The sequence below is a fragment of the Carcharodon carcharias genome, chromosome 3 (genome assembly GCF_017639515.1).
Source record: "Carcharodon carcharias isolate sCarCar2 chromosome 3, sCarCar2.pri, whole genome shotgun sequence".
NCBI classification, from domain to species: Eukaryota; Metazoa; Chordata; class Chondrichthyes; order Lamniformes; family Lamnidae; genus Carcharodon; species Carcharodon carcharias.
The window spans coordinates 188,784,474-188,797,364 of NC_054469.1; the positions used below are offsets into that span (position 1 = coordinate 188,784,474).

At 38.8% G+C, this 12,891-nt stretch overlaps 1 protein-coding gene across 2 annotated transcripts in view; it reads right to left on the reverse strand.

The window, feature by feature from the left end:
* Positions 1 to 12,871, reverse strand: part of LOC121275838 (probable thiopurine S-methyltransferase) — a 39,134-nt gene extending 26,263 nt beyond the window's left edge. Inside the window, exons 1-3 of one of the 2 annotated variants that reach the window (XM_041183532.1) lie at positions 12,537 to 12,870; positions 11,294 to 11,435; positions 3,229 to 3,321 (exon numbers count right to left, since the gene is read on the reverse strand). In XM_041183532.1, coding sequence (XP_041039466.1) covers positions 3,229 to 3,321; positions 11,294 to 11,433 — 233 coding nt within the window. In that variant the 5' untranslated portion in view covers positions 11,434 to 11,435; positions 12,537 to 12,870. Of the gene's footprint in view, positions 1 to 3,228; positions 3,322 to 11,293; positions 11,436 to 12,536 lie in introns of both variants that reach the window. The other variant, XM_041183533.1, reaches the window with a different exon arrangement.
* Between the last annotated feature and the right edge of the window lie 20 nt (positions 12,872 to 12,891).

A 12,891-nucleotide genomic window follows, 5' to 3' on the forward strand; every position in this document is an offset into this window, starting at 1 on the left:
TGTCTAAAACATTGGTTCTCAAAGGTTTTTTTCAATGAAGGGCTCCTTTTCAAATGGACTAATAACCACAGACCTTCCCTCATCTAAATTACATTATGTAATGTCCATAATATGAAAGTGCTGCATGTAAGGTATGCTTTAATAATGCTTTGAAGAAAACATTTATTGTCCACAGATATCAGTGAGATGGGTTTCCCTGCTTCTCACTGTAAAATCCATGGTGTGATGTTCAACAACATCACTCGTTAATCACCACATCCAGACAGGACCTGTACTTCATCCTCATTGCTGCCATAGCTGAGAATCATGTTGTTGGGAAAACTAGTCCCACTTTTGTTGCTTCTTTTACTAATTCTGGTTATAGACAGACGCGGATAGCCAAAACTGAGATGGTATTTTGTTCCTGAAACTTAATTTTAAGGGGAGTAGTAACATGACAGTTTCATCAGCTCCTTTTCTGTTGTTCCACTTAAGACAACAAGATGAAGTAACAAATGGATCCCAAACTTGTGATAATATTTTCAAATTAAACACTTGTGTACAGTGTCAATGTTGTGGGATAAATAATGTCCTTTCTTTCAGACACTCAACTGTCATTGTGTTTGCATCCAGAAACTCAGTCATGGGAATAGTCTAATTTTTCAAATCACAATTTTCTTCCCAAACATTGCAATCTCATCACTCATTTTGAGTATTGTTATACTGCATGCTATGACACAGCAGTTGGTAAAGGCTGTTAATTAAAATCCAAGAGTGAAACTTTAAACAACTGTCATAGCCTATATTTTCAAGTGGTATGTTTGAGATGCAGCTCTAAATTCAGGAATAAGACCATCAGTTCTCAAGAGGTTTTTAAATCAAACAACATGTGGCATTTATTAACTTACATAAGTTAAGCATGGCTACAAATTACTATCATAACTTTTAACAAATTTCCAAACTAATCTTCACTAAGGCAACAACGACCCATAGACTTTAAGCAGATACCAGGCAAAGCATTTTCACCTTACAAGTTCAAAATGAGGTTCCTTTCACTTTGGTTCCTTTGCAGACAGGTGCAGGCTTACAGCTGCTTTAATATTACGTGCCTTTGCCTGCACACACAAAATTGCTTTCTGTTATACCCAGCACTTCTCTTTGAATGTAAATTCTCATTGTATTACCAGGCCCTTTGAACTCCTTTCATAGTACCAATTTTATAAGTATTATAAACATTGCTTAATCTCTCCTAGCTAGGTGCAAGATTTCACTTCCCTTCTTGAAGGCTCTATTCAACAAAATGCAGATGTACCCTTCCTTATGGTTTACATCCCAAAACTACTGTACATCAAAGCACCCAGTCTAGCTGGCTTTAATCCAATTAAGACACACCCACGGATTAAACCTCTATTTAATCTGATATCATTACATACATTAATAGCTTCATGACACTGCCACTATCTTTTGATAGGTTCAGTGTATTTAACAGGTTAAAAGGGTCAAACAGGTATGTGAATTCACAGGTCTGGATTTCACAAAATTCACAATTCATTTAACACAGCATGCAATTTGGATTCTATTCTTTTTGAAGCAAGACTTAGCAATGCAATATACAATGTATCATGAGTACTTGTGGGTTTATGGCTCTTATTCTTGTAACATCATTCCGACTGCCTGTCTCAGTGGCAGCAACATCTGTGCAAACAGCAAAACAGTTCTCCCACTTAAGCAATTCCAATTCCATGAAGCTATTCCAGTAACTTGAATATTTCCTCAACTGTTCCTTGTTCTCATAACACCTGACAGAAAAGAACATCTTCTGTGCTTGCAAAACTCAAAACATAGTATGCAATATTAAATGTGATTCTGCAATTGGACAATCTTTGCTAGATAATCCTCAGTGTGCTAAAAGTTACGCTGACAACCATATAAGATTGTCAGTCAGGCTCACAGTATGGCACATTTGTGTGTACTAGAAGCTACATTTATTGAAGCACAGGGCCCTGTTCTTTGCAGACAGAAAGAGCATGTACATACATTGTGCCTGTTTTTGGTAAACAAAATAAGTGATAGCCATTCGCCGATTCATTCCTCAGGGACCAATCAGAGTCAAGTTGCCTGGTTTAAATTTCAAACAATGCTCGTCAGTCACCATTAGCTGGTGCATGTACATGGCAACGCCTCTACCAATCAGAGTTCACTTGCCAAGCAATCAGCACTCTCTTCTCATACATTATAAATTGCTGCTTCCCCTGACATTGGTATTCTTGTGATTTCCTGATGAGTACAAGATGAAAAGCTTTGACAAAATGTCTTTTTTCAGCAATAGTCAAGTTCTGTACTACCAAATGACTACTTTTGAAATGCAGTCACTGTTGGACAAAACGCAGTATGTATAAAAGGTTATGCGAAGACAAGCAAATTGTACTGGAAAAAATTCCACTGATCCCAATTTTAAGAGTTCCACTCTTGGTGACCTTGCCTTCAGCTGCTAAGGTCTAAAACACTGGAATTTCTTCCTGAAATCTTTCCACCTCTTGACTTATCTTTCCCCCTTTAAACTTATCTCTTTGGTCAAGCTTTTGATCACATGCCCTATAAACTAATCATGTGACTCCACATCAAATTTTGTTCTATAAAGCTCCAGTGCAGCATTTTGGGACTTTTTATTATGTTAAATATGATATATAAATTAAAGTTATTGTTGTTGCTAATTTGTGTATTGGACAGCCAAAATCAATTTACTCTCCTATAGTTTCTCTTCTCTTGCTATTAAGAAAATATTCTGATTTGTCTTTCTTGGAACCATACTGGATGACCTCACACTGAACTCCACCTGTCACAGTTTTGCCTACTCAATCTGTCTATATCCCTTTCTAAATTCTTGCTTCCATCTACATAATTTATTGGGCTTCTTAGTTTAGTGTCACTTGCAAACTTATAGCTGACACCACCCCCTTTTGCCTTGCACTACCATCCCTTTTGTCCTTTAATCAAACCTGTCTTCCAATCTATCACAGACAGACTCTTTTGATCTTTCCTCCATTCCTCTCCCCACTTGCTTAAAACCCGTTACATCTCTAACATTTCCCAATAACAGATGAAAGGCCACTAATCTGAAATGTTAACTGTTTCTTTTTCCTCTGCAGTTAGACAGTATCTTCAGACAGTGTACTCCCAGCATATACTCCAATATGACCAATTGGAAAAACATATTAAAGTATAATTCCTGATTAGGAATTTACTTACCATTTCATATCTAGTGACTTTCCACAGAGTGGGACAAAAATACGGATTTGTTTCCTCCCATTTAGAATGATGTCCGAGTGTTTCTGCAACAATCTATAAACAATAGACAGTTTAAACGGACAAAATACTTGATCAAATACAACCATTTCAGATCAGTATATGACCGATTAACTGTAATGTTTTGAAATGGAGAACTTACGAAAACTGTTCAAATGAAGGAACACTATGATGGGTCAGTGAATTAATGTGGATGAATGACTGAATCATGCTGACCTGAATGTCCTAGGTTCGAAGACAGATAGAATGTCAAGGAACTGTGTAAAAACAATTAGAGGGTAATGGCAAAAGTTAGGAGACATCAATAGAGGAAAAAAAATGCAACAGCATGAAGATCAGAAAAAGTGTGCACACTGATAAGCTGACCAGGCAGCAAAGGAACATTTGTGTCTTTTCAAATCTTGAATTATTTTTAAACTGGCAAAATAAACAGCAAATAAATGATGCTCCTGTGTTCCTCTTTTTGGAAACCTTCTATCAGCTTGAGAATATCTCAAAAGAAATTGTGAAAACAGATGGCATTTATATTGTGTCTTTAACATGATAAAATGTCCTAAGGTGTTTCACAGGAACATTATGAAACACAATTTGACACCAAGACATATAAAGAGATATTAGAATAGATGATCAAAGAGGTAGGTTTCATCTTAAAAGGGAGACAGATAGAAGGATGGAGAGGTTTAGGGAGGGAATTCCAGAGTTTAGGGCCTAGGGACCTGAAAGCAGAGTTACTAATGTTGGAAAATTAAAGCAGGGATGCACAAGAGGTCAGAATTGTGGTGTCAATAATTCTTTTAAGTGGCTGACTGATTGCTGAATTACAAAATAAATTCTCGCAGAGAATGACAACTCAGATAATGGTTCCATTACAAATACTGCCAGAGAGGCAGGAAAAGAATGATTCTTGGCTATTGACACTGTTCTAAACAAAATAGACACATTCACACAACGACTTGTACATATTACCAGCAGCCACTGATGTAGAATACACTATGCTAAAGTTATAAATGATACATGTATCATATGTGAGCTGTAATACACTGATGAGAGATCACAAGATTTTAATTTCATGTATTTGATAATAACATTTTTTGAGCACATACTGGTTCAGCCTCACAAAATCTTTGAGATGAATTTGTAAAGACTTTGTAAGTGCTATTAGTTAGATTTTAATGAGAAATTTCCAAAACTGGTTCACCACCTTTTTTGTACCAGCGCTCTGGTTGGAAGGCTATGGGGAAAAAGAGGGGGAGTGGGACTAGCCGAGTTACTCTTGCAGAGGGCTGGCTTGGACCTGATAGGCCACGAGGTTACAGCACAGAAGGAGGCCATTCTATGATTCTATATACTTGAGAACTAGGATGGCAAATAACAGATTAAATTCAATGTCGAGAAATACAATGTTTCAAATGGGGACAAATAATTCACAAAGGTATTATTTAAATAGAAAGAAAAGTAATATACATGGAAAAATATCTGAGTTCTGATTGGCATCAAATTGAAACTATTGTAAGTTTGTATGGTGACAGTGACTAAAGCAAATCAAATGCTGGGATGTCTTAAAAGGTGAGAATTGAGCCAAAATAGTCAAGTAATCCCATGACTTTACAAACCAATGGTGTGACATCACTTGGAATTCTTAAACCAAGAATGATTGAGGAGATGGCGAGATTGGATTGAGTGGAGTGATTACACAGGCTGAACATGTTTTCACTGGAGAGAAGGTTGATAAGTGACATGATTGCTGTTTTTAAAATTCCACAGAGCCTAGATAATGCAGATTATGACAGTTTTTGACCAGAATTGTATAACCAGACGTGGCCTACATTTGGACTAGTAAATTCAAAATTAATTTGCAGAAATACTGGCCTCGGTATTAACCTCCCATGATGGGTGGAAAAGGCTTGGGCATTATGTAACCCAGCCTGCTATCCAGTGGATAATGGGGTGTCTGAGGGTCTCACTGTGAAGAGGTGGAATGTTATTAAAATGTATTTAAATAGGGCATCTATAGTGCATTTGGGAAACTAATTTGAAAGTAACTCCAGCTGCATGGTATCTTGGGGGATAAACAATCTTGGCAGTGAAAAGGAGGCAGGAGCTGCCACGCCTCTCCCCACCCCACCAAGTGGCTCTTTCAGAATTCCTTAGAGGCCAGGAGAAGGAGCAGTGCTTCTCAAAGTCCCTTTGGGAAACCTTCAGCCTTCCCTCGTGCAATATATAGTCTATAACCCCTCACTGCTACTGTAGTCCTCTCTCCCTGCCTCCAATGCTGACCTCACCCCCACCTCAATCAATGGACATTTGGTGAATCCATAGAACAGCTTTCCTAAAGGCAGTGAAAATAGGGTGCATTAATTTTTCCAAATGTAAATTTGACAGACTTTTCTCAGAAAAGTTAATTTTGGGATAGAGTGTATTAGCAATCGGAGACATGGAATAAGTTTGAGAAACTAGTGATTTTGAACCTATGGTTCCTGAAATTTTTCACCACCCCAGGTCAGAGTCTGATAACCAGCTAACTGACAGAGATTGATTGCCATGGTTATTCATCAACTCCATTACCTGCTGTATCATGTGAGGACCAGTGTGGTATAAAGTGAAGTGGATGGGAATTGGTCTTCTGTTATCTATCAATTCTTACATTCCAATTGCAAAACTTTCAGCACAGAAGTACAATCTCTGGAGGACATATTTATTTCTACTTTCTTCACCCATCCTGTGGTTTGACTCCATGTGCACCAGAAACTCACTTTGTTATTTTATTAAAATGCCACAGACTGGATTGTGTTCACCTGAACCAAACAACCATGGAAAGTTATCATAACTCAACCAAATATTGTCTTAATCTGATATCCATTCCCCACAATAGTTACAGCCTTTTTACCAAGATCAACAGTTGCATCCATGTCCGATATTACAAATTTTGGGTCTGCACAAGATATTCAGTCTTCCCTGTGCTATGGAATGGCGGATGGTAAATGCCGAGCTGCTCAAATCCCAGAAGGAAACTTGAAACAGCTGCCAAAATGGTTTTGCAATTTGTATAATATAAGGAGTGGTTCTGAAATCAGGAAATGATTTCCCCGATTACATGTGATGATTTTATAGTAAACATTTATTTTAAAAAAAGGGGAAAAAGCACTATTACATTTAAACACAAGAATGGCTTCACACCGTAAGCAGTACTTTGAAACAGTTCCACAAATCTTATCTTAACTACCCTCAGAGCTAACCTTCCCCTCTTCTGTTCAGCAACTATCCTTATTGATTCTCAAATCTATAGAATTCCAGTTATTGTTACCACAAAGCATCTTTTTCCTTGGGGTGCCCTCTGAGGCTCACAGCAACTGGGTCTTCAGGTCTGGCCTTGTTCACGTTGTCTCCTTGGAGTTCTGCCTAGCTATCCTATCTTCTAGGAGATATGCCCAGCTACCCTGCTGTCTTCTGGGAGATCTAACCAGCTACCCACTCAGTATTTCCTTAAATGCATCCCTTCCTTTTGATCTCTCTATTGTCTCCACCAGTCTCTTCAGAAATGCTTTCTTTACTTTTGTTCTTTACTTTAGCGCTTAGACTTGTAAAAACAAAACTTACCCTCTAATTCACTTCCTTACACCTTTTTACAACCTGCATATATTCCCCATTGAACTAAAACAACTCAGCTCAAACTATTCCTGTTATTGCTTTATGCCCTTCAGTGCATCGACGGGCAGAGGGATCTGGGTGTACAGGTCCACAGGTCACTGAAAGTGGCACCGCAGGTTGATAAGGTAGTCAGGAAGGCATCATCGGCAGGGGTATTGAGTATAAAAGCTGGGAAGTCATGCTGCAGCTATATAGAACCTTGGTTAGGCCACACTTGGAATATTGTGTGCAATTCTGGTCGCCATATTACCATAAGGATATGGAGGCGTTGGAGAGGGTGCAGAGGAGGTTTACCAGGATGCTGCCTGGTCTGGAGGTTGTTAGCTATGAGGAGAGGTTGGAGAAACTTGGATTGTTCTCAATAGAGCAACAGAGATTGAGGGGTAACTTGACAGAGGTTTACAAAATCATGAGTGGCATGGACAGAGTAGATAGTCAGAAGCTTTTTCCCAGGGTGGAAGAATCAATTACTAGGGGACATAGATTTAAGGTGAGAGGAGAAAACATTAGAGATGTGCAGGGCAAGTTTTTTTATGCAGAGGGTAGTGAGTGTCTAGAATTTGCTGCCAGAGGAGGTGGTGGAAGCAGGTACGACAGTGGTGTTTAAGAGGCAGCTTGACAAATACATGAATAGGATGGGAAGAGAGGGATACGGACCCCGGAAGTGCAAAATGTTTTAGTTTGACAGGTAATATGATCGGCGCAGGCTTGAAGGGCCAAAGGGCCTGTTCCTGCGCTGTACTTTTCCTTGTTCTTTGTTCTTATTGAAGTTCCTCTTGGTTCATTAACATATCAAAATGACTTCTTACTGTTAAGTTTAGACCCTTGCCATCACTCTAGCTCTTCATCCAATTACAGCTTGATTTCCAGTACATAAGATAATATGCCAGGATTATTACCAGAGGAAAAATATTACACTTTCTTGTTTTCTTGACACCTGTGAGCATGCCTTAAAAAAAATTTCTCTGGCACTTTTCACAAGTCCGTCTCAAAGTGCTTCATAGCCAATGAAATACTTTTTGAAGTGCAGTTGCTGTGTTTTATTCCTTTAAGGAATTCAGGAGAAATTTCTTTTACATAGAAAGTGGATTTTCTACCACATTTGTGGTGGTGGTGGGTGTGTTCAAGTTCACTGAGTGAATCCAAGTTGCTGTGGCAACATGCACATTTACATGCATGTTAGCCTGGAGCTATGGATAGTGATGGTAGAGACTCCAATGTTCTTTCCATCACATGGCTAACCAGGACTCTCTCCCGCTCTTGCCTTTCATAGGCATGTGTTGGAAGGATTTTCAGGTTGATAGTCAACCTGCTTGGCTGCATTATGAACACATGTTCCTTGGCCATCAAGTCCTGGGGTGGGACTCAAATCTGAAGTTTTTGGTTCAGAGGCAGTGATGCTACCCACTGTACTACAAGATATCCTATAGCAGTCACTGTTTTAATATAGGAAATGCAGCAGCCAATTTGCACACAGAAAGCTCCTACAAACAGCAAGGTGATAATAATCAGGTAATATGTTTGTGATGTTGACTGACAGATAAATACCAACCAGGGTATTGGGAATAACTCCCTTCTCTTCTTTGAAATAGTGCTGTGGAATCTTTTATACTCATGTTAGTGGCTAGGCAGGGCCACAGTGTAACATCTCATCCAAAAGCCAGCACCTCTGACATTACTGCACTGGGGTGTCAGGCTTCATTTTTGTGTCTTAGAATGAGACTTGAACAACCTTATGGCTCAGAGGAGACAGTATTACTCACTGAACCACAGCTGTCCCAATACCTACTTCTCTTAAGACCAGGACTTTCTCATTACTGGCAAATTCTCATCATGTGACCTGGGAGTTGTAACCTCTCATTATGCGAGCTTGATGCTATAGTACCAAATGCACCCAGTATATTTTTTGTATCTTCTGGAAGACAAGCTTATGAACATTTTGGTGAGACATGGCCTATGGTAAACCAACAAGCAGGTTTGTTTTGTATGTAATTTGTGAATGAATAGGATAAGTTTTACATTGAATTTCAAACTATTTTGTGATTTTTTTTGCAACAGGCTAATCTCATTTTATGGACTATCAAAGTGCAAACTACTGTAGATTCTGCAGAGCCCCACTGGACTTGATGCCAATAACTTTAAATGGTATATTTTTGTTATTTTCTTTCCTTATATGTGATGTATTTACAATGGCAAACTTCAGTGAAACACTTTTGTTATGATCCCAGCTGATGTTACTTCTGGACAAGCCAAATCCCAGAGTGGAACCGTGCTTGAAAGATCCTAACTTTCATTTGTTATTTTAGATACATGGTGAGTGGCTGTTGAACAGAGCCACAGGAGTCAACTGACAAACTTTTAACAAAAGAATAAAACATTTATTAAACAAGAAAAGATGAACTATATTACAATATTCCTTCACCCATACCTATACCTTCACAGATATATACAGATTTGAAGAATAACATAAGTTACAAAAGCTATCTTATATTCTAATGTTCACAGTAAGTACAAGGTCCATATAAACCAATAGGTGACCTGTGGTCAGACACACCACACTCTGAAACCAAGTGACATATGCCACCCCAAACAGATGCTATGGATCTGTCATCAACTCCCCCCAGTCGTTCTGTGAGCCAACTGGTCTCACTGAACTCTGTCTTTCACACGAGGGCTTCCAATTTCCATTATCAAAGGACTCACTCTGGAATCTTCTCCCAAACAATGCTTCTCTCAAATGCTTTCCACAAGGGTCCACCTCCAGGGTTTTGAACTCTCCTTCCAATGTTCCTCTCCCCTGGATTGGCACGTGCATTCAAGCTTTCTTCCATGCACACTCTTTCACTCACTTAGCCATGCCAACAGAACACCAGTGCTTTACACGCCCATAGTAAAGAGCTACAGACCTTCTGCTGTCCCTTTGGATCTTCTGGCTTCTATTTTGCTTTAAGTCTGCTTCCTGCAACTTCTCTTTAAACTTGGAGCCTTTTTCTGCTTCTCATATTAACTTCACTTAACAGGACCTTTTCCAGGTTCCTGACCTTGTCCTTTGACTTAACTGTCCTCTTGGGATCTTTGCTGTTCTGCTCCCCAGACTTGGGGACTTCCTTTCTTAGTTTCTGGAACCTGCTTCTGTAGTTCCTTACTCTGTATCCAGCTTCTCCTTGCAGCTGGCTTCAATTTCAGCTTCAGACTTGTTATCTGTCCCTCTGCTGTCCAGCCTCTCTGGAATCCTGGCTTCAAAAGAACTGAAACTACTTTTCTGTTTCTGTGGGGCCTCCTGTTACTAGGCGACAGCAGTTTTTTTCTACCTTTGTTTTAACTCCCCTTCAAGAGTCATAAAATCTTCATTAAAACGCAGGCATGTTTTAAAGTGAAACTAAAACTCAACTTTTCTTAACACACAAATACAGAAATAACTTACTTAAACTATCTCTATTTCCTAACACATTGTACATGTACGTGTTTTGATAAGCAGTAAGCTCTGAAATATCAGAAAATGTTAGCCTTTGAATTATTTTGTTGTATTAGAAATATAGTTTTGGGTTAGTGTTGCAATATATTTATATAACCAGTGGAATATACAGTTATGGATACAAAATGGGGTTCATTCATTGATTAACTATCATATCATACCATTATTGTTGGGTAATCATCTCGTGTATAGAAATAAATGTAACATTAATGGTTAACTCAATCGCATAGGTTTTCAGACTTGACAATGATCACTTTCTAAATCTATTTTTGTAACAAGACATTGGTATTTGCTCCAATGATTTGGTGGAAAAAGTTGTGAGACATTTATGATGCGCATCCTAGCTCTAAAGTACAGATAGTAGGAATGAATACTTAAAATATTCCAAACAGAGATAAAGCACTATGGATGCTTGAGAAAAAGGCTCTCAGCTCTCCACACTTCTAGTTATGGCATTATTTGTTCATAAAAAGATTGACTTGCAAACTCCTACTAATGGACAGCAGCCTGGGTCTTCTGTTTAGGCAGCAACAGTGTTTGATGTTTGGATAATTGAGAACTTTGTTCTGTGAAAGTACTAATCCATTTTATGTTATCAGCTGTCACCCACACCCCCACCCACCCCGCCCCCAACCCCCGTCCCGCCCCACCCCACCCTGCCCCACCCCACCCACCACCACACCACAATGTACGGTTTTCAATCAGAACAACCTCACCATTTAATACTAGAGTAATAAATTAAGTCTGCAAGATGAACATTCCAATTTGTTCATCATTGCAAACCACAAGGAAACAAAAATAGGACTCCAGAGATTCCTTATCAAGGAAATATATTTAAAAAAATTAAGAATTAAAAGGTGCCTGAACACTAAAATTTGCACTCACTCGTGAATTTCTCCCTTGTGAAAACCAATGTGTTTCTTTTCCCATCGTGTCATCCAGTCTTCCACAGTCAATTCAATGTTTTCTAGGTCTCCATACTTGTTCAACCTCTTTCCCTCCGGTATAGCTACTCCTGCACTCATTGCTGTTTGGGAAAATGCATATTGTGACAACATGTACAGAGTATACAAAAACAAACATCCCAAACCAAAATCTTAGATTTTTATCTGAGACAAAAACAGATGAATTCCGGTTTTAAGAAAAAAAATCAATTTTTTTAGAATACTACAATAACTTTCCGTTTCAATCAAGGATAATTTACTAGAAATTCACTGATGAGAATTTGACAATATGCTTTCCCAAGTGATTCCACATGAAATTTAAAATAAGCATGGGCCCTTCCCTGAAATTTGTAGTTTGAAATCTATAATAATGCAAATTTTCCTTTTGCAATTTTCCTTTGATATTGATTGATTACAGTTTTATAAACTTGTAGCCCTCTGGCATCTCCTGCAAATGATCATTTTTTCAAACCTGAGCTTAGGCAGTTGATGTCAAGAAACTAACACAGCTAGCTTATAGAAAGTTTACATAATTTAGTTTCACTTAAATACAAATGAGTTAACAATGAAATGGATGCTCAAAATTGGGATTTCAAATGTGCCACTGAATTAATTTTGGAGGTTAGCCAGGATATTAAAGTGCATTTTGTCTTATTTTTTCCAATGTAAACAAATATATACGTATTTGAATGACCAAGAGACATAATAACAGACTCCAGAGGGCACATATTTACGTGTCGACGCTATATGCTTAACGTGCAGCTTTTCAGTTGTTTGTTCTAGTTCAATTGCCGAAAAACAAGCAACTTAATGAAAACAAGAGCAAAATACTGCAATGGCGGAAATCTGAAATAAAAACTCAAGAAGTACTCAGTAGATCAGGCAGCACCCGTGGAGAGAGAAACAGAGACGGCCTAAAACATTAACTTTGTTTCTCTCTCCACTGCTGTCTGTGGGGGGAGAAACAAAGTTAATGTTTCAGGTCGTCTCTGTTTCTCTCTCCACAGGCAAGATGAGTGGAGAAAGAAACAAAGTTAATGTTTCAAGTCGTTCCTGTTTCTCTCTTCACAGATACTGTCTGACTTACTGAATATTTTCCAGCATTTTTTGTTTTTATTTTAATCAAAGCAAGTGCTTCTCCAACGCTCGCAATTCCTTCAAATAAAATATTCAGCATGGCTTACCTTTTGGTGTGTTGGTTTGGAATTTGACTGGGAGGAAGTCTACAGTTGTTCACACTGTGCAGCTTCGATAAGGCGATCACTTGTGATAGATGGGGGCAGGATTACAAAGGTTAAACACACTCCTCTTTTGGAATTGGGGACGTCATTGAAAAAAGAACCAGAGCCGAAGTTCACACTTAAAAACGCCAAAGCAGGACGGAAGAGGCTGAAACATAGAGGAGGGAATAAAAAACCCCGCTCGCTCCCCAGCTCGGGTTATAACGGTCACCTTGTTCAAATTCCGTCAGTTGCTGACCAGCGGCCGTCCATGTGGGAGTGAACTTGGAGCTGGAAGGAGGTGGCGCACGCGCGCCGG